This window comes from Ochotona princeps, chromosome 7 (genome assembly GCF_030435755.1).
Source record: "Ochotona princeps isolate mOchPri1 chromosome 7, mOchPri1.hap1, whole genome shotgun sequence".
Lineage (NCBI taxonomy): Eukaryota > Metazoa > Chordata > Mammalia > Lagomorpha > Ochotonidae > Ochotona > Ochotona princeps.
Window position 1 is genome coordinate 30,123,425 of NC_080838.1, and position 21,821 is coordinate 30,145,245.

At 40.4% G+C, this 21,821-nt stretch overlaps 1 protein-coding gene across 5 annotated transcripts in view; it reads right to left on the reverse strand.

Annotated features, from left to right (window-relative positions):
- Nucleotides 1-21,821, reverse strand: part of AFG2A (AFG2 AAA ATPase homolog A) — a 220,650-nt gene that overhangs the window by 177,868 nt on the left and 20,961 nt on the right. For all 5 annotated transcript variants that reach the window (XM_058666883.1, XM_058666885.1, XM_058666886.1 and 2 more), the window contains exons 9-10: nt 20,050-20,305; nt 8,074-8,228 (exon numbers count right to left, since the gene is read on the reverse strand). In XM_058666883.1, coding sequence (XP_058522866.1) covers nt 8,074-8,228; nt 20,050-20,305 — 411 coding nt within the window. The remainder of the gene's footprint in view (nt 1-8,073; nt 8,229-20,049; nt 20,306-21,821) is intronic.

The following is a 21,821-nucleotide window of genomic DNA, read 5'->3' on the forward strand; positions in this document are numbered from 1 at the left end:
CCAACTACCTAGCCACTTACATTGGGTTTTCTATAACACACACAAAAAAACCTTATAGAAATATCAGGAGATATTTTTATAGTTACAATAGCCAGAAATCAGACGAATGAATTTTAGGAATCTACCATAAAATATGACTTCAAGAAACTTTTTGTAATCTGAAGCAAGCATAAAAAGTACTAAACTGCTAATCAGGAGTAACATCACAGAACACAATAGCATTACGCTGGATGGGATGTGAGGCTGTCAGGATTAGAACCGGTGCCCATATGGGATCCCAGTGCCTTCAAGGTGAGGACTTTAGCATCTAGGCCACTATACTGGGCCCCACGTGTCGTTATATGACTTAATCCATTATATTATACAACAATAGCCAAAGAAATGAACAGATAAATCCTCTGACTGGCCCAAAGAATAAAATTCCTGCATTCCAAATGGGAATTTATGGACCTGGCATGGTAGCCTAGTGGCACAAATCCTTGACTTGCATGCATCGGCATCCTATATGGGTGCTGGTTCATGTCCTGGCTCTTTCCTTTCCCATCCAGCTCTCTGCGTGTGGCCTGGGAAAGCAACTGAGGATGGCTGAAAGTATTGGGACCCTTCACCCATGTGGGAGACCTAGCAGAAGCTCCCAACACCGGGCTTCGAAACTGGCTCAGTTCCAGCCGTTGTGGCCACGTGGGGATTGAGCCAGTGGAAAGATTTTTCTCTATATATCTCCATCTCTCTAAATCTGCCTTTCCAATAAAAATAAGTAAATCTTTAAAATAAAAAAATGAAACATATAGGAATATGTAGGTATGAAGTCCACCTCTAGCTCCTGACTGGCTTCTCTAATGCATCTAGATCAAGGGAAAGAGCAGTAATGGGTCAAGTAGCTGTGTTCCTGAAACCACATTAGGGAACCCAACTCTCAGTTAAGGTCCAAACCAGTAGGTGGGAGAGTGCCCCCTCTGTCTCTCACCCTTTCTATGCTTCTTAAACAAAAATTTTTTAAGTACTCATGCCAATGTGCCCCAAATTTAAGATTATAAACTCGTTAAGTTTCTAATACAACAATTACCCATTATTCCATAATAATTCAATTTACCGAATTATTTACACTAAATTAGCATATTCAATGACAAAGCTTTAAAATAAAATCAAGCTGGGCCCAGTGCGATAGCGTAGTGGGATCCAATATGGGCACCAGTTCTAATCCTGGCGGCCTCGCTTCCCATCCAATTCCCTGCATGTGGCCTGGGACAGCAGTTGAGGACGGCCCAAATCCTTGGAACCCTGCCCCTGTGTGGGAGACCTGGCAGAGCTCCTGGCTCCTGGCTTCAGATTGGCTCAGCTCCAGCCATTGTGCTCAGTTGGGGAGTAAACAATCGGATGGAAGATCTTCCTCTCTATTTCTCCTCCTCTCTGTATATCTGCCTTTCCAATAAAAATAAATAAATCTTTAAAAAATAAAATAAAGCTATAGGTTCAATAATGAATTCCAAAAATTTTCAGAAAGAAGTCAAAGCCACATTAATTAGCATAAACCAGCAGCACATCTTTGGGGTATGCGCATATGTCTAGGGCTCTGCATTCCACTCTACATTCACAAAACCATCATTTTACAGAAGAATTTAAGTATGTGCAGATTACTTCTGTTATCCTATCATTAAAAAATTAAGTGACTAAAAGCAAAATCTGGGCCCAGTGGTGTGGCCTAGTGGCTAAAGTCCTCGCCTTGAATGTGCTGGGATCCCATATGGGCGCCGGTTCTAATCCCAGCAGCTCCACTTCCCATCCAGCTCCCTGCCTGTGGCCTGGGAAAACAGTCGAGCACGGCCCAAAGCCTTGGGACTCTGCACCTGTGTGGGAGATCTGGAAGAAGTTCCTGGCTCCTGGCTCCGGATTGGTGCAGCACTGGCCGTTGCGATCACTTGGAGAGTGAATCATCGAACGGAAGATCTTCCTCTCTGTCTCTCCTCCTCTATGTATATCTGACTTTCCAATAAAAATAAATAAAATCTTAAAAATAAATAAATAAATAAATAAAAATAAAAGCAAAATTCATTATTTCTGAGAATTCTAAGGATTAAGTGGAGGATTCCTCCAGGCAAAATTTCAATCAAGATAATTTAGCATAGCCCAGTTATTCCAATTCCAGCAAGGCTCCCTCCAATGGGCCAGAGGAAACAGCACAAGATGACCGAAACTGCTGGGCCCGCATCAAAGGTGGGAGATCCAAATGGAGCTCTACGCTCACGGCCTGAGTTTGGGCCAGTAGTGGTCATTGCATCTATTTTACAAAATGAATCAACTGACAAAAAAGATCTCCATTTCTGTTTGTCCCTCTCCCATTCGAGTAAATAAACAATTCTTTTAAAAAATAAAAACAAAATGAAAAACTTGAACAGACCAATAAAGAGCAAAACATCAAATCAGTAACCAAACTTCCAAACATATAAAGCCAGTAGCTGCCTTCCCTGGTGACCTCTGCCAATATTTAAAGAATTAACAACAATCTATCCCAAGCTCTTCCCAGAAGATAAGAGAGGAGGAAATATTTTCAAATTCATTTTATGAAGCCAGCATTAACCTGATAACTCAACAAAACAAGACATTTCAAGAAAAGAAAGTTTCAAGCCAGTATTCCTAGTAAACACAAAACCGAAAAATCTTCAACAACATATTTGCAAAATGAATTCAATAGCAAGCTAAAAATGACATATATTATGATCCAATGGGATTTATCCCTCAGTGGCAACACTGTTTCAAAATATAAAATAAATATGATGCACCCTGTTTATGGGATGAACGCTAAAAATCATATAATCATCTCCACAGAAGTAGAAAAAGCATGACAGAATTCAGCAACCTCTCATGACAAAATCCTCAACACTTTAGAAATCAGTGCATCTCAAAAAACACAGGTCACATATGACAAGGTCAGTTAGTATTTCGTATCTATAAGAAGCAGAAAGTTTTCCCTCTAAAATCAGGAGTAAAACAAGGGCAACCACTCAAATCAGCAGCTCGGCAAGAAAAACAAAGAAAAAGCACCTAAACTGGAGTACAGTTATCTGTTTGCACTTGATATGATTTATACAGAGAAGATTCTAAAGAGTCTACCCCAAAAGTTTCAGAAAAGCAGCAGGTCACAAAACTCAACATACAAAGATCAGCAGCGCTGATATGCACTAGAAAGAAACTATCTGAAAAACAAAGAAAAAAATCCTCAAGGTATCAAAAAAGTCTTAGGAAAAATTTACTCAAGGAGATGGACGCTTTACACATCAGAAATTATAACACTGATCAAAGAAACTGAAGATAACATAAATGAATGTACAATACTCTTTGTTCATGGATTGAAGAACCAACATTATTTAAAGTGTCCACCTCATCCAAAATGATCTACAGATTCAAAGCCTACAAAATTTCCAAAGGAACTTTTAGCAGAAAAAAAAATTGTTAAAATCCAAATGGAAACAGTAAAGTCACTAAGTAGTCAATCTTGAGTACAGCACCACACTATCTTATTTCAAAACATACTATAAAGCTACAGCAATCAAAACAGAACACAGACATATAAAACAGATACAGACTAACTAATAGAATGGAAAACACATTAATCCAAAAGCATATATTTAGTTTTAAAAAGATATTTTTATTTATCTTTACTGGAAAGGCAGATATACAGACAGAAGAGTCAGAGAGGAAGATCTTCCATCCAATGATTCATTCCCCAAGTGACTGTAATGGCTAGAGCTGCACTGATCCAAAGCCAGAAGCCAGGAGCTTCCTCCAGGTCTCCCATGCAGGTGCAGGGTCCCAAGGTCACTACTTTCCCAGGCCACAAACAGGGAAGTGGGGCTGCCAGCATTAGAACTGGTGCCCATATGAGACCCTGGCACATGCAAGTTGAGGACTTAACCTGCTAGGCTACTGTACCAGGCCTTAATTGGTTTTATATAAAGGTGTCAATGGGGAAACACAATAGGGAAAGGCAGTCTCTTTAAAATGTTCTGGGAAAACTGACTACTCAAATGCAAAACAATCCATCAAACCAGCCAGTGACCCCACATACACACAAACACGCAACAAAAACTAACAAAAGATTTAAATATAAGAATTCCATATCATACTTTCAGATCGGGCTAACTTCTAGCTAACGAGCAATCCTGAGAGGCAGCAGGTGATGGCTCAATTATCAAAGTCCCGGCCACTCACAGGGGAGACCCACATAAAAGTAGAGGCTCCTGCAAAACACAGGCCTGTACAAAATACAGCCTGGCTCAGCTCTGGATGGCGGCTAGCCTCTCGGTAACACAGCGATGGACAGAAGTTCTCACCTTGTCTAATAGATGGATCCATCCATCTATCCATCCATATCCCTACAGGGCCCGCTCTCTTCACTTCCCACACTACCTTTCAAATAGACATAAACATTAAACAAAGTTTTTAATTAAAAAAAAAAAAAACAGGCAAAGTGACTAAATAGAAATTTCTTAAAATATGGCATTAGTAGTGTCCAAAGGCGTGCCCAGTGTGATGGCTCAGTAGCTAAACCCTAGCCTTGTAATCGTTGGGATCCCCTAAGGGTGCTGCTTCCTGTCCTGGCTGCTTCCATCCAGCTCCCTGTGTGTGGCCTGGGAAAGCAGAAGAGCAAATCCCGTGACCTCGGGAACAGGCAACTCACATGGCAGACCTGGAAGAAACTCCTGGCTTCGGATCGGATCAGGTCTGGCCGCCATGGCCACTTGAGGAGTGGAAAAGCGGATGGAATTGCTTTTTCTCTGTATTTCCTCTCTGTTAATCTGCTTTTCCAGTAAAAATAAATCAGTCTTTCTTAAAAAAAGAAAAAGAAATGTTCAAAAAGCTTCACAACAAAAATGTTCAACCTCCCTAAACATCAGAGAAATGAAACTGAAAACCTCAATGAGGTATCACCTCCCATCTGCTGTAAGAACCCAAAACAGAAAATGTGACAAGTATGGGAAGAACATGGAGAAAAGGCAACCCTTTTCTGTGGAAAACAGCATGGATAGTCTTTAAAATTTTGAAAACAAAACTATCACCCGATGTAGCAATCCCATTCCAAAGCAGAAACCCAAGAGAAACACAATCAGTATCTCAAAGACACAGCTTTGCTCCCATGTTCGTAATTTGCAATAGATAAGATATGGAATTAACCTAAGTGTCCGTGGACATGTAAGCAAAGAAAGAAAATGTGCTATATTATTCAGACTATTTACAAAGAAAATCTTGCCCCTTATGATAATAAAAATAAACCTGGGGGAATAAATCATACTGTCTTTCTGTGCCTTATGTCATCTCTAGGGACTAACAGCGAGTAATGGGGAGTTCCTGGTCAAAGGATTTAAAATTTCAGTTATGTAGAATGGGTACATATTGACTATAGTTAATACTGTACTTTATACTTGAGAGAGTCAAATTTATATGCTTCATGTAAAACATTACCACTATGAAGCTGATGAGTACGTTAACTAGCTCCACTGTGAAAATTACTTCACAAAATATTAGTTGTATTTAATCTTTTAAAAAGTTCACAAAGAAAAACACACTGTGAAGAAAAAAGATTTTTTTTTAATGCAAAAATTTGAAATCAGATAACATTATACTAACCTATTACTACATCCCAGAGCAAGATCAAGTGTGAGGCACCAAGGACAAAAAAAAATCAGTCTGAAATGAGCATCATAAATTCTGCTAAAATTAAACATGAAATTTATGGAGAAACTTCTGTGAAAGAATACTTAAATTAGTGATGTTTTAAAAGAAGTTTAAAAGGACAGTGCCCAAAAAAAACAACAATTAGGTTTTTCTAAGAGGAAGCCCACAGACACAGACATCCACATCAACTTAATCCTACTCATGTCCGCTTTGAATGTCTCCTACAATTGACACCATAAGCAAAGGTCAACACAATTCAGCTGAAAAGTGCATGGGGATAGGCACTTGCCTAGCAGTGAAGATGCTTATGTCCCACACCAGGGTGCTTGGGCTGAGTCCCAGCTTCAGTTCCTAATTCCTGCTTCCTGCTAATGAAAATACTGAACAACAGCAGGGCTCTGACAGGCAAATGACATAGCCTGTCCTCACAAGCTCTGAGCTTTGACTCAGCTTAGGCCCAACAAATGCAGTGTAAAAAAAAAAAAAAACCACTATACTGATGCAGTTAAATTCCCCAGACCTTTGCTATCCTATGGATAAACTAGCTAGTAGCTGGTACCATCATATTTTTAATAACATGACAGCACTTATGTTGAAAAATGGTTTTAAATTTTTTATCTTTAAAAGAAATTTATTTTTATTTGGAAGGCAGATTTTTATAGAGAGAAACAGAGACAGAGTAGGTCTTCCAACTGCTTGTTCTCTCCCCAGATAGCCACAACTGCCAGAGCTGAGCTGACCTGAATCTGGGAACCAGGAGCTTCTTTTCAGGTGTCACCCATAGGTGCAGTGTCCCGAGGGCTCAGGCCATCCTCCACTGCTTTCCCAGTCCACAAATAGGAAGCTGGACCAGAAGTGGAAGAGCTGGAATACGAATTGACACCCAAATGGGATGCTGGCATCTTAGGGCAGAGGATTAAGTTTTGCAACTGCTCTAGTACCCGTTTTTTTTAAAGACAACTTTTCCAGGGCAGCCACAGTGGCTCAACAAGCTAATCCTTTGCCTGTAGCACCGGCATCCCATTGGGATGTCAGTTCATGTCCCACAGGTTCCATTTACCACCAGCTCCCTGCTTGTGGGTTGAGAAAGCAACAAATGATAGCTCAAATCCTAGAGCCCCTGCAGCCATACGGAAGACTCACAAATAGCTCCTGACTCCTGGTTTTGGACTGGCTCAACTCTTACCACTGTAGTCATTTGGTGAGTGTAAAGAAGGTATCAGTATATCTCCCTCTCCTTTCTCTATAAATCTGGCTTCCAAATAAAAAAATAATAATACTTTAAAAAAACAAGGAGGGGCCCGGCATGGTAGCCTAGTCACGAAAGCCCTCACATTGCATGTGCTAGGATCCCATATGGGTGCCAGTTCATATCTGGCAGTCGCGCTTCCCATCCAGCTCCCTGCTTGTGGCCTGGGAACACAGGTGAGGACGGCCCAAAGCCTTGGGACCCTGCACCTGCATGGGAGATCTTCCTCTCTGTATATCTGACTCTAATAAAAATAAATAAATCTTTGGAAAAAAAAGGAAAAAAAAACCCTGCTTTCCTACAATTTATTTTAAACTCTCTAGTATCAAAACATCATGCTGTTTGCTATACTCTATCTTTATTTGAAAAAAATCTAAAACTTTATGAGCATCAACACAATGCTCAAAATATTTCAGAATTTGGAGAATTTCAGATGTCTGCTTTTCAGGTTAGAAATACCCAATTAGTGAAGTTTACACTAATATTTCCAAATTCAAAAAACTCCAAAGCCTGAAACATTTTGGGTTCTGGGCATTCATCAAGGACAGTCAATTTGTGCCTCTATAAAGCCAAGGGGAAAAGGAGATCAACAGGTTTACCTCAAACCAGGACAACAAATGGAGCAGGCAGTTAAGCTTCATATGCAGTGCCAACATCCCCAAGAAGGTCCAGTTCAAACTGTGGCTGCTCTATTTCCTATCCAACTTCTTGGTAGTAGGTTTGTAGAAGAAAATGGCCCAGGCACTTGGGCCCCTGTCATTACGGCACACCGAGATGGAGTTCTTGGCTCCTGGCTTCAGTCCCCAGTCATTGTAGCCATCTGGGGTATCAACTATTTCAGTCTCTCTCTCTTGCTCTGTAACTCTTCCTTTCAGGTAAGTATTTAACATCCATCATAAATTTTAAAAATATATAATATAGGCTGAATCATTATGCTATAGTTTTGTAAGATGTTGCCAACAAAAAAAACTGGCTAAAGGAGACACAAGATATACTTATAACTGCATGGTGTCTACAATGATCTCGGTAAAAATTCCAATTAAAAACACTTTTACAAGAAGGTTAACTTAGGAAGTAATCTCCTTCGCGTCTTAGTCTCCTTCAGAGTTTAATCCAAATAGTATGGTTAATGTGAGATATAAATGACTTACATTTGGAACATCGACTGCTACTTCCCTCATGGCACTGGGCCGGATTTCATTCATTGCATGTGAGAAATCATTTACACTGATCTTCACCAATGCAGCCATCTTGCTATCAGGGAGGTTAGGATGTTTATCGAAGACTCTTCGAAATGCCTGCATACCTGCAAAAAGGAAATAATGCAAGATTCATCTTTTGCTGCACAAACACAGAATGAATCATCACAAACAAAAATCGTAACAAAATACCCAACTCTATGCATATTACAGAACTGAAAACTTTCTGAGCTTGAGCTGGGGAGGGGGGCGGGGGTGCAAGGTAAATGAGGAAGGTGACAGAACAATGTGGAAGAGAAAGCTAAAAATCCATGTCCTTAGTTTTGGCAATGAATATGCAGAGCTGGTATTAAATATATGGGAAAACATTTTACAAACAAGAAGTATAATTCATAAAACAACATGTATTGCAAAACCGTACAGGTTTAAAAAAATACTCCATTTGGGAAACTTCTTTTCAAAGAATAAACATTAAAATATTTTACTTGAAGCCTGCTGTTTTGGTGAATACTTTCAAACCAGAATAACAATGCTTGTGAGATACTGGAAGAAAAGCTAATCATTAGAGAAAAAGTGCTTTTAAAAAAAAAAAAAGAGTCAGAAGCACTCTCCAGAATTACATGCACACAGTTGAAAACTGTGTTTTAGATGGGAGAGAGATCTATAATGGAAAGACAAGGAAAAGACAAAGCAAACTGCTGAGAACACTGAAATGAAGGAAGAAATCAACAGGAGGAGACAGAGGATAAACACAGAATTATAATACACTAAGGAAACCAAAAAGATGCTCAACAAACTCAAATTCAAACAGATTCAAAATAAGTTAAGACAGCATACTGATCTGAAAACTCAAAGACACTAAGTGTTTTTTGCTATTGTTGCTTTGGCATTTATACACTGACAAGCCTGAAGGCTCTAACCCTCACCTTACCACGAGCCTGTGAGACAGACCTTCCTGATCTATGTCAGTGACCTCAAAGTTAGAGTCCCCACATGTTCTTTGTGCTAGGGTTCTTTTTAAGGAGGTGCTACCTCCTTTATTTTGTCCTTAATTTTCACTATGATGATTTATTAAAAAAATTTTTTTCAGGCAACTGTGTTTAAATTACTGTACATTATCTGGGAGAGGAGGTGGGGCCCTAGCCACAGAGCAAGCGAAGACCTCTTTCCTGGAAGAGGAAATATTTCCCTCCTGCCCTGGGAAATATTTCCCTCCTGCCCTGGGAAATATTTCCCTCTGACTCTATTAAGTGGCTTCTCTTCCAAGAATGAAGGTCAGGAACCCATTCCCACCCACAGGTGAGAGAAACAGAGGAGAAGGGGCAGCCCATCTGGGAAGTGCTCTGACAGGGAGAGCAGGACAAGCCCCCCCAGTGGGGAGATGCCCATGGCTCTGAAGGCCTCACCTGGCATGACCTCCTTACTGGGGATGGGACTGCCTGGTACTCACTCTACTGAGGGTGTCTGTCCAGGATGTGAAAAGGTTTGGGCTGCTCTATTGGGTCAGGGAGAAGGGGGATGGCATGAGATTCACTACTGCACTTCATCACACCTGCTAGAGCTCTTGGCTGCTCCTTTGACACTCCCCACCTCACTCCACCCCTACTTCAGATATCCAGATACTCTGCCTTTGGTTGGAGCGTGTCACAGGAAATGGGATGTTTGGCTATCTGGCCTTAGAGTTCAGTGAAGCACCCTAAGAATTAGAGCAAGGAACCACAGGTTTAATTAATAGGCCCTGTGAAGGACGACACCCAGACCAACCCAACACTAGGCTCCCCAGTTGCTATGTTCCAATAACGACTTTCAAGCATGCATTAGTCCATGTGTGCGTATGTGTTTGTGCATGCGTGTGCACGCATATGCGCACTCGCAGGGGAGCACAGCTACAGCACCTTCCCAGGTTCTGGACATGCAAAGGCCCTGAGCCTAGATATGAGCCAGACCAAAAACCCTTCCTGGCTCTACCCCTTTGCTTGAAGTCTTCCCCCAACGCTCTATCCTCCCAGGATGAAGTTCATCATGAAGTTCCCACTCTGAAGAATTTTAGTCTCAAATGTCTTTTAGAAATCTAGTTGGAGCATGTGAATTTGCCCTAGAATGTAACTTGCTCATCCTTTTAAGCCTCATTTGTCTAAAACATTAGGTATTCATCAGTTTTTACTAAGTTATCACTTCATTTCATTTATAAACAGAAAAACTGATGCAAGGAGAGTGGACACCAATTTACAAAAACAGAGGGTTTGCTAAGTATCTTCCACCACTAAAAAACAGAGACTAGAACAAATACACTACAAGAGAAATGTCTAATAGTGTTATCTAAGATCTCATTTACTCAGGACAATCTTAAAAATACTTCATTTTTTTGCCTTTCAAAATGTTGAAAGACATTTCTTCACACCTCTGGCATCTTTGCTTTTCTGCAAAGAAGAGATACTTAGTTCACAAGTACCTTTCCCAGAATATTTGGATATGGGAAATTAGGGTCTCCCTCCAAAGCAAAGGATATACAGGCTGTAGTCCATTACACAAATAAAATTAAAGATTCTCCTTTTCTTTTAACAGGTAATCATCCACAGACTCAGATGTCAATAGCCATTTTGTGTCACTCTGAAAATGATATTCAGGGAATGATACATATTCTTCCTTTTGACTAATGCAGGAAATACTGTCTTCTGCAAGCACTCATGAAACCTGCTAGCTGGTAAATAGAGTAAATCTCAGATTCCCTGGATTTCTTGACATAAAAATCAACTGTTACATTTTTGATGCTTTGAATGTTTTTGTCCCCTCTAAACTCACATTGCAGTTTAATTTCCAATGCAAGTATCAGGAAGCAGAATCTCAAGGAAAGCACTTAGGTTGTAAGAATTCTGCTCAGAGAAACGGGAGTTGCTCACATTTAACAGAGTTGTTGTAAGAAGGACTTCTGGGAGTGAAATCATCCTCTTACGGCTCGGGAGCACACAACACTCCTGTCTGCAGGACGTAACGTTCAAAACACCATCCTGGTAACAGACAGGCCAGGCCCTAACCAGTCAACACCTTAAAGGACTGTTAGAAACTTATCACTATTCTTTATCAACTACCTATCTGTAGAATTCAGTTACAGCAGCAGAAAACAAACTCAGTGTTGCTTCAATATTCTCACTAGTTACATGGTACAACAGTATTTTTAAAAAACAACTATAGGGGACTGGCATGTTGTATCTCACAGTGTCTTGGCTGTTTGAAAGAACTAAAACCATTCCCCAAAATCCTAATACAAATAGAAGTAAACAAAACATCAGTTTAATCTAACTCTTCTGCACATATCAAATGGTTATCTGACAATACTCATGAACATTTCTAAATTGAACCAGATGACTCAACTCCTATGATGACTGAGATATTAAAACCAAGGAAAAACAAGCATTTTTCACTCAGCCTAAGATACAGCCTGGGGTATCACACCACATCTCAGAGCATCTGGGGCAAACCCTGGCCCCATATTCAGCACCAAGACTCAACTACTGAAGACATCTGAAGAGTCAATCAGTAGACAGAAGATCTTTCTTTCTCTTTCGAATAAAATGAAACACACATGATTTCTTAAACAAAAATTGAAAGATTTCTCCTGCCATTTGTCACATCATTCAAACATATAATATGACAATAAAGGAAAAAAGCTGTTTTCATTTGAGAGTTTTAAAAAGGAAGGCCAAAACTTTTTAATATGCTAATATTAAAATATAAATATGTATTGATAAAACAAAACCTCATGATTTCTAATAATAACAAAATTTAGAACCAGAAAAAATGCCCACATCTATGAAGACAGAAATAAATGCCAATAAAATAGCAACAATTCATAAGAGGGGGGGGAAAAGCCAAGATGTACAGCAGCAGAGAATTCTCAGAGTTAAGCAATAATAAACTATAAATTCTGATAATCAGGAACATAGCACAACTGAGCATATGCAAATAAGCATGCATTACCAATGGCACAATTATTCCTAAGGTTCTTTCTAATTTTATTTGAAAGGCAGTTACAGAGACAAAAGAAAAGAAAGCGAGAGAGTTCTACATACAGACTTACTCCTCAAGAGGCCACAACAGCCACAGCTGCGCCAAGTAGAAGCTTCTTCTGTGTCTCCCCCATGATACTTGGACTCTCTTCTGCTACCTTCCCTGGCACACTAGCAGAGAGCTGGATTAATAGAGCAGCTGGGTCTTAAACTGGTACCCACGTGGGTTGCTGACATCACAGGCAGAGGCTTAACTTGCTATACTACAAAACTAGTCCCCTTATTTTGAAGACACAGTTTCAAAACATAAATAAAAGATTTTAAGGAAAGGCTTTTGCAAAGTAAATAAGAAACTATTAAAAAAAACATTCATTTTATTTTATCATCTTTTATTGGAAAGACAGATTTACAGACAGAAGGAGAGGCAGAGAGAAAGATCTTCCATCAGCAATGGCTGGACCTGAGCCAATTCAAATCCAGGAGCCAGGAACTTCCTCTGGGTCTTCAATGTGGGTACAGGATTCCAAGGCCTTGGGTCATCCTTTATTGCTTTCCCAGTCCACAAGCAGGGAGCTGGATGGGAAGCGGAGCGGCTGGGACACAAACAAGAACCCATACAGGATCCTTGCAGATGCAAGGCAAGGATTTAACCACTAGGCTATCACACCAGGCCCAAGAGATTACTTTAAATACAAGTACTTACTTTTGTTCCTTATCATAAATTGTGGTTACCAGTACGACTGTATATCAAGTTCCATAACTCCGCCTAATGAAGCATCAAATCTGAGTGGTCTTTAGACCCCCAATACTTCAAAGCTAAAAACTAACAGATGTCTAATAAACCCCCAAAATAGATGAAACAAAACTGAAACAAAAAGAACTCGGCAATGTTACAATCATACTTCTGATTTTCAACATGTATTCCACAGAAGCCGAAAAATACGCTTAGAAGAAATAAAAACTGAACAATGAATTGACATACATAAAAAGTGTCTAAAATCTGATCACATCCTGGGACAGAAGTAATTCCCTATATAATTCAAGAACTGAAATCAAACTGTTCTTAATTCCCTGACCACAGATTGAGTGAGAAAATTCACATGTAATTATTTTTTGCAAATATCTGGAAAAGTAAATTTTTACTTGACTTAGTCAAGCCATTTTATTAAATGCACCTAGATAAGGTTAGTAGCCATCATTTAACATATCCCTTTATTTTACAAATAAACAGAGTTGGGCCCAGCAGGTTAAGTCCTCACCTTGAACACACCAGGATCCTATATGGGTGCCGGTTCCAATTCTGGCGGCTCCACTTCCCACCCAGCTCCCTGCTTGTGGCCTGGGAAGGCAGTCGAGGACAGCCCAAAACCTTGGGATCCTGCACCGGCACGAGAGACCCGGTGGAAGTTCCTGGCTCCCAGCTTTGGATTGGCACAGCTCCAGCCACTGCGGTCACTTAGGGAGTGAATCATTGCATGGAAGATCTTCCTCTCTGTCTCTCCCCCTCTCCATATATCTTACTTTCCAATAAAAATAAAACAAATCTTTTAAAAAAAAATAAACAAATGAAGAGAGTTACAGGGTTGGTGAGACCTCAACAATTAGCTGATATTAACCTGATAAAACGGACATTTAAGCTAATGTATCCCAAGCAGAGGGAGTGAGACTGGTGTGCTATGGATATTAAGTCACTGCCAGTAACACAGACATCCTATATGAAATCTGGCCGCCCCACTTCCCACCCAGCTCCCTGCCAATGGCTCCAGTCTTTGAGTCCTGCACCAAAATGGAGGCCCACGATCAAACGCCTGGCTCCAGGGTTTGGACTGGCCCAGTCCTACTGTATCTGGCTTTTTGGGGAGTCAACTAGTGGATGAAAGATCCCTCCTCTGCTACTCAGACTTTAGAGAAAAACGAAACAAAACAATAAAACCATTAGAAAAAAAAACTAGGAACAAGAAAAAGCATGGCACTTTAGATATTAAGAAGTCCCGTAAATTAATTACAATGAAGTCTTTTTTTTTCTTTTTTTTTTTTTATAATCTATTTTATTGTTGTTGTTGACAATCTTTACATAGTTAATTACAGTTAAAGAAAGAAAAAGAAAAAAAAAGGTTCAGGGGGATAGGGAAGTGGGTAATACCACTATGTCCATATTGTTTCCATCTTGTATCTGAGGTAAAGGGGGATATTGAGGGAGAAGCCCCACCCGGTTTCCCGCCCATCCCGAGTCCTGGATGTGGGGCATGCTCTGAGATATGTGCTCAAGTGGTGCTAATAGTTCTCCAGTTATGAATCGCTGCCAGTTTCACTCGATGAGGTCGTCCACTGATTGATATGGTCCATCATAAAGTCTCTGTTTGCGCTATTCTTCGCTGCCAACACATAGCTGAGATGAATGATTGACCTGTTCTGTCTTCTGTCTTTTCTTGGTTAGAGTTCTGAGTCCAGCAGTTCGATTGGGGAGATCTCCAAAGAAACTTTGAGGTATTTCCAGACTAGTTTCTTGCATGTTCTAGCAAGCACAGGGCCCGGCACAGTCCATCACCCCGATCAGCTGGTGGTTGCAATTGCTGGGTTGGTTCTGTTTACAGTCCCAAGTTGCACTGGAACCAATGGGTGTTGCAGTCCAGTCTGGTTCTGCCCAGCACGTACTCGGCCCTCACACTAACCAGTGGGAGCTGCAGCCTGGTTGGGGCAACCCACGATAACCCACACCAGGCCCGCCCCCTACCCTGGTTTGCCAGTATGTGTAGCAGAAGACCAGTCTGTGCCCCATCCCATTTGGCTCTGGCACTTGTCAATGGGTATTAAAGCTTAGTTCTATCTAACCAACTCAACCATCCAGCCCTCACGGGTGTTGTTGAGTGCCTCTCTATCTAGCCATCCCAGCCCCCGTCCTAGTTTTTATGCCCTCCCACGGGACTAGTGATCCAAGAAGGGGGAACCCACTTTTTCCCTCCCAGGTCTCTCAGTCCCGGTTTATGCACTCTTTAGGTGGTTCTGTGATTTGACTTGACAGAATTAGTCCCCAGTGCCAGCTTCTGCGGCTATGCCCAAACATCCCTCACCTACTCTAATTTATGTTTGCACCAGCAGGAATAATCAGCCCAGCCTGGCTTTTCCCTGATCTATTCCATACAATGAAGTCTTATACATAGTTGGGGGAAGAGGTAGTTTTTATTTAAACCTAAATCTCAAGGTAACATTCAAAGCACAGGGTTAAGACAGTAAGATGCTGAGTCTGACACTGTGGAACAGGGGTGTAGTGGGTTCAGCCTGCTGCCTAAAATGCCAGGAATCCATATGTGTGCCAATTTGGGTACCCACTGCTGCATTTCTGATGTACTCCTTATTAATATGCCTGGGCAAGCAACAGAAGATAGCCCAAATCCAAAGACCCTTATATCCACATGGAAGATCCCTATAAGCTCCTGGGTTCAGCAGGGCCCATCCTCACTCGATGTGGTCATTTGGGAGTGAATCTAAGGAAGTTTGTCTTTCACGAAAACAAACAACAAAAAAGGCACTCATATCGAACACAAGAGTTTCTGGATTGGCTTCCCAACTGCAGTTCCTGACAACGCACACTCTGAGGCAGTAATGACATCAATTATTCAAGTTCCTGCTCCCCCATGAAAGGCAGACCGGAAATCCAGGCAACCTTCTGGCCAGGCACCAAGTCCCAGACTTTGCAAACATGTGGAGACCTAGGCACCCTGATTTCATATCTGAACTGTAAATGTTCAGCATTTAAAGTTTTCTAAGAAACAAAGGCTGAAAAGCAAAAGCAAAACTTAAACTTCCCTTTTTAAATTGTATTTTAGTTTCTTTTAACTTTCCACTAAAGACTGACAAGGTGCTCAATATCAGCTGATGGAGAATAGGAATTTTGTCTCTCTCTCTATGTCTCAAATAAAATAAGCCAATAAGTCTAACTCCAACTCAATTTATGAGTTCATACATGAGAAGACAAAGTACAAAAGACTGTCAGAAAACAACAGTATGGAAATTCACTCATTTCCAAATGCCACTGAAATATAACAAGGGATCCTAGAAACTCCCTCCCTCCCTAGTCCTTAAGATTCTTTGCTACTCCAAGTTATATGATTCTAGAGTCTATGTACATGTACCCTGTCTCACAGAACAAATGACACTCTTGGAAAGTAACATGAAAATACAGATTTTATCGATTAAATCTGACATGCATGATCCCTGCAGAGCTGCTGCTTGGGACTGATCCTGCAGCGCCTGGGTCCCAGCAATGGCTGCGCTTATGAGTCCAGCTTCCTCCTCCTAACTGCCCTGGCTGGCAGATGATCACACCCTCCTTCCCACTCCAGGTGGACTTCCTGCCTCTTGGCTTCAGCCAGGCCCCATCCCACCCTAGTTGTTGCAAGCATATGGGTGGTGAGCTGGGGGATGAAAGAAACCTCTCTAAGCTGGCACAATGGTTCAATAAGCTAATCCTCAACCTGTAAACACCAGCGTTTCATTTGGGCACCACTTCAGTTCATATGCCAGCTATTCTACTTCCCTTCCAGCTCCCTGCTTAGGGCCTGGGCAAGCAGTAGAGGATGGTCAAGCCTTGGGACCTTGCACCCATGTGTGAGGCCTGTAAGAAGCTCCTGGCTTTGGATCAGCTCAGTTCTGAAAGTTGCAGCCACTTGGGGAATGAAACAGCGGACAGAAGATCTGTCTGTCTTTCCTTCTCTATGTAAATCTGCCTTTCCAATTTATTTATTTCCAATAAAATAAACAAATCTTTATAAAAATACAACATAATTTATCTGGAATATTGGCAAAATTCAAATATGCTTCTACCGGATGGTATAAAAAGATACATCAAATGTGAGAATATTTTCAGAAGGAGTCTACATACTTTCCAGAAGAAAAGGGCAGAAATGTGCAATTTGGTGAAACTAATCGAGGGACTATACACCATGACCACTACTGCTATGCTGCGGAGAACTCTATTCCTATCAGTGCTCAGAACCAAAACAGGACAGTGAACGGCTTACCCAACATGTCTTAGCTAAGCTCTCCAATGCGCCCATTATTTTCCTGGACTTTATTTAGAAATACTCCATTTTTATAGAATCAATACTTTCATTCTAACTTAGGATTCAAAAATTGGAAGACAATGTTATAAGCACAAGCCTTCTATATTACATTGTCAAACGCATAGTAGAGGCTTTACAAATTGCTATTAAAATAAGCTGGAGGGTAGGTAAGAGGGACAGCTAACAAGATATATCTCAGAACTCTGGCCAAGATAAAATTTTCCACACCACAAAAAGCTATACTAATTAAATCCCATATTGTTATGGGACCTATGTAAGTGCTATAATGACAAAAATCATTGTTTAAATAAGAGTATTAATTCTTCCTGTTCTGTGATGGTTATCTTATCAAGGTCCAAGTATCTGGTATGAACATGTTGAAAGGATGTGTAATCCACCAGGAAGCTAAAGATAAATTCTTAGATATGTGAAGCAAATACTTCCTTTCACTATAAACAAAATGACACAGACCACTTCTTGAAGAAATCAAGCTCTATTTATATTCTCCCTCCTGAAATGGCCCAGGCAGCCTTAGAAGGATAAGTTTATAATAAATCCCTGTATTTGGAAAACATTGTTGCTAAGCATCTTCTAACATTCAACAGAGCTTATATAATTCATGTCACTGCTACATAATTAACATTTCATGTTTTCCAAGAGTTCAGAATGCTTATCTGTGTTGTTCATTTAAAACATTATAAATTTTGAGAGAATTAATAAAAGGCCACGCAACTAATTAATTAGAAAGTCAGTCTAATCCCAGGAGGAATACAAGCATAGACATTAAATATCAGGATATGTCAGAACCTCGCCTGTAAACAGCATGTCCACTTGAGATAAAACATTTCAAAATGCAGCTGCTTTTTGCTTAAAAAGGTGAGCAACAAAGCATTACATGGTTGAACAAGTCAAGGCATATCAAACCACACTTCAGCTCAAAAATCAATTATAAAGAAAACCCAGTAAATGAGAGTAAGTTCCACATTCAAACATCAGTACTGAGCATTATCTCCAACCAGTTAACACAAGACCACAATGTTGAAAGCAACACAAACGGCCATGACAATTCCAACTCTCTAATCCTTTATAGGAACAAAGTTAAAAGACACTGGAAATATTTTGTGACACTGCAAAGGTTAGAAAAGTCGAGAGCAAGCACAGAGCAAAACTACAATATCACTCTTATAAATTTTGGTATAGATGGAAATCTCTTGGATTTTTAGAGAATTTGTATGAGTACCCCACACATACTAACATTTAGAATACAAGAACCCTAGAGTGAAGCACTGATGAAGCGCCTGTAAGTCACTCAAACAGGCACACCGAGGATTGTGGAAGAGAGGCTCCTGCACGAAGCTCACTAGTGACACCAAGCAATGGCAGACACTTGCTTATTCTTTCTAATTCCTCCTGTCCTTTTATTCTCATTTCCTCCCTGCTCTCCCTCATTCTGAACATGCCATAGTTGTGAGGCCAGTAAAATACTACTTATCCCAATTTCCTCAAATTGTAAATGAAGAAAACTAAGGCTCAGAGGAGGCAAAGACTAAAAACCTAACTGGAAAAGCATGTCTGCCCACCTTCGGATACCTATTCCCTATACCATCACGCCTTTTCAAAAACATTCCTTGCAAAGTCTAGCCCTGTAGCACAGTAGTTTTAGCCACAACCTGTGACAACAGCATCCCACATTAGCACCAGTTCAAGTCATTCCTTGTCAAGGCACCTGAGAAAGTAGTAGGAGATGGCCCAAGGCATGGGGCCCTTGCCACCTACAGGAGATACAGAGTCCCAGCCTCCTGGCATCAGCCTGGCTCAGTCCTAGCTGTCGTGGCCATTTGGAGAGTAAACCAGTGGATTTAACATGTCTTTACTGCTCACTAGCTATCTTTCCCTCTATAACCCTGCCTTCAAATAAACACAACTTTAAAAACTTGGAAAAAAAAGCCTCTAAAGTAATCAAATCTTTCTTTAAAGAGCCTTATACACACAAATTGCAGAACACCATAACTAAAAACAAAAATCCTCCAAACTATAGAGCAATTTAGAAACATATGTCCATACAAAAAACAGAGAGGAAAAATAAATTAAGAAAATCTCAGACTACCACAGGTATTCTGAGGTATATTCAATCTTTAAAAATTATTAGAAAATAAACACATCTTCTTGGCATAAATATAGAATATATTAGATATATAAAATATAATATATATATACAATATATATATACACACACATCAGATACTGTTTCCAGTGCATTACTGTGGTGAATCAAGCACTTCAACTGCCCTGATCTGAATACATTTCCTATAGTTAAAGCTACTTGGATGTACTGAACCAACACTAACAGGCCTCAAGGACTTCCAAAGTAACTACAACTATACTGGGGAGCACAAGGAGGCAAATGAATAGTAATAGCCCTAAAAAGCTTTCACAGTAAAAATATCATTGTCACATAATCTGTGCAATTCTTGAGTTTTGCTCAGTGTTCTGTAGTACCTCAACAAATGCTAGGATGTTCCTTAAAGAAAAGTGCTCCTCCTCTAGTCACTTTTCCCTAATTTCTACAGTGTAAAAGGAAAATACTGTTAGCATTGACAATGCCTTCAATGCAACAGGTTACCTGTACGCATGTGCATGTGTGTACAATTAGGAAGTCTGGAAGGAGCCATGGTTACTATTATGGGGTAGGATTAAGGGTTTTAAAAATCTTATTAATTTCCTGAATCATCAGTTTTTTAAAAATAAATATATACTTTGATTATATAAACAATTTCTATTAAGAAAGAAATAAACTATCAGTATGTCAAGAAACTGAAGTACATAAACACAGATGTACCAAGACAAATCATGCTCACCTGCTTCATTACACAAAGCTTTCAAATCTGCTCCAACATATCCATGGGTACTGTTTGCCACCTGCAACAACTCAGCTTTACTGAGCAAATGAGGTATCCGTCGAAGCAGTTTCTGGAGTATGTCCAGCCGGTCCTGAGCTTTAGGAACACCAATTTCAAACTCTTTGTCAAAACGTCCAGGTCTTCGGAGTGCAGCATCCAAAGCATGAGGACGATTTGTAGCTCCAAGAACCAAGACCTGTCCTTCAGTTCCTTCCTAACAAAACAACATGAATAGAAATTGCCTATTTTTCTCAAAGTCCAAAAAATGCAGAAATGGAAAGGCAGATAAATGCTATATGCATATGAAATGGACTTCAATGGTTGAGGCAATGGGTTCCTATCCCTAGTACTTTTATCGTTCAGGAACTATAATGTTTCTTCCCATGCCAAGTCTTCCAATACTTACCACCTAGTGTAAGTGATGTCTATCTTTGCTCATGTTGATATCATTCTTATAAATAGGTAACACTCTACCTCAAAGTTTGTCCTTTTAATTGTTTCAGGTTGTCCTATACCTCTACTCACAAACAAAGATAATGAATTACACATTATTCAACTAAAACAAAACTTCATTAGGAAGTTGTATAAAAGCCTTCCTCACAAATGGACTTTTTTTCCTTTCGATAAGCTTTAAATTCCTAAAAACACAAACCAAGGTGCAAGTGTCAGTACCCTTGAATACATACAGATTTCTACTCTGAAAATGACATCAGGAATTTACATAGCACCACAACTGTGGTCAGCCAGTTGTAGAAACTACCCAATAATCCATCAAATGACCCAAGTGGAATCTAGAGACAAACACAGCTAAAACGTGGTTTACCTAAGGAAATTCACACCTGATCAATTATTCTAGCTGTGCCAACAGAAAATGTGTAGTGAAATATGAACTCAGAACAAAGACAAGCACTTAAATATCGCTAGACTAAAACACCAGTCACATGCATTTGGTTTGTCTGAAGTCAAGAAGAGCAGTTCAGACTGGAGAACTGTCACATCAGACAGAGGAAACAGACTGACAGTGTTGAAGCTCTCCAACACTGAGCCTTCTACATGATTTCCTATTCCTATTCATTATAATACCATTCTCGACACATCTGCCTTCATGGTGAAAACATAGTCATCAATAAATGAAGACATTTGCTCTACTGTTTGTCTCTCTTACTGTAAAGGAAAAACTAGTGGCCAATATCAGTCTCTTAAGAGTGCTGTCATTAGACAATAGTGCTACAAAGACATATAGGGGGAATTAAGAGCGATCCTGACAACCTCTTAACAGGAGGTCATATGCACAGAGCAGGGGTGGACCCCAGAGCGGAGCAGGGGGACAAGGAGGAGGCTTGTATCCCAACCCTGAAGACTCCCGGATCCTCACCAAGGACTATCAGTATGAGCACCAAGGACTACATCCCAACTGCCAAGGAGACTATGGGGAATTGGAGTGCCTTCGGAGGCCAAGAACTCTGAGGTCATCCACTCCCGACTGGATCCACCACATGGGATGAAAGAAGTCCAAATCCTTCCTTGCAGGATCCAAAGGCATCAGAACAACAGCCAGGAGCCCTGAGCAGTCCACAGAAACAGAAGAATAGTAACCTTCCTTGGGGACTAGGGAGGGGAGCTTTCTCTGGTCCTCGCTTGGTTCCAACTTTGGGTCCCCACCCTCTCTCACAATGACCATCAGGGTCACTCTGGAACCCCCTCAAAACAAACAAACAAAAAATCTAGAA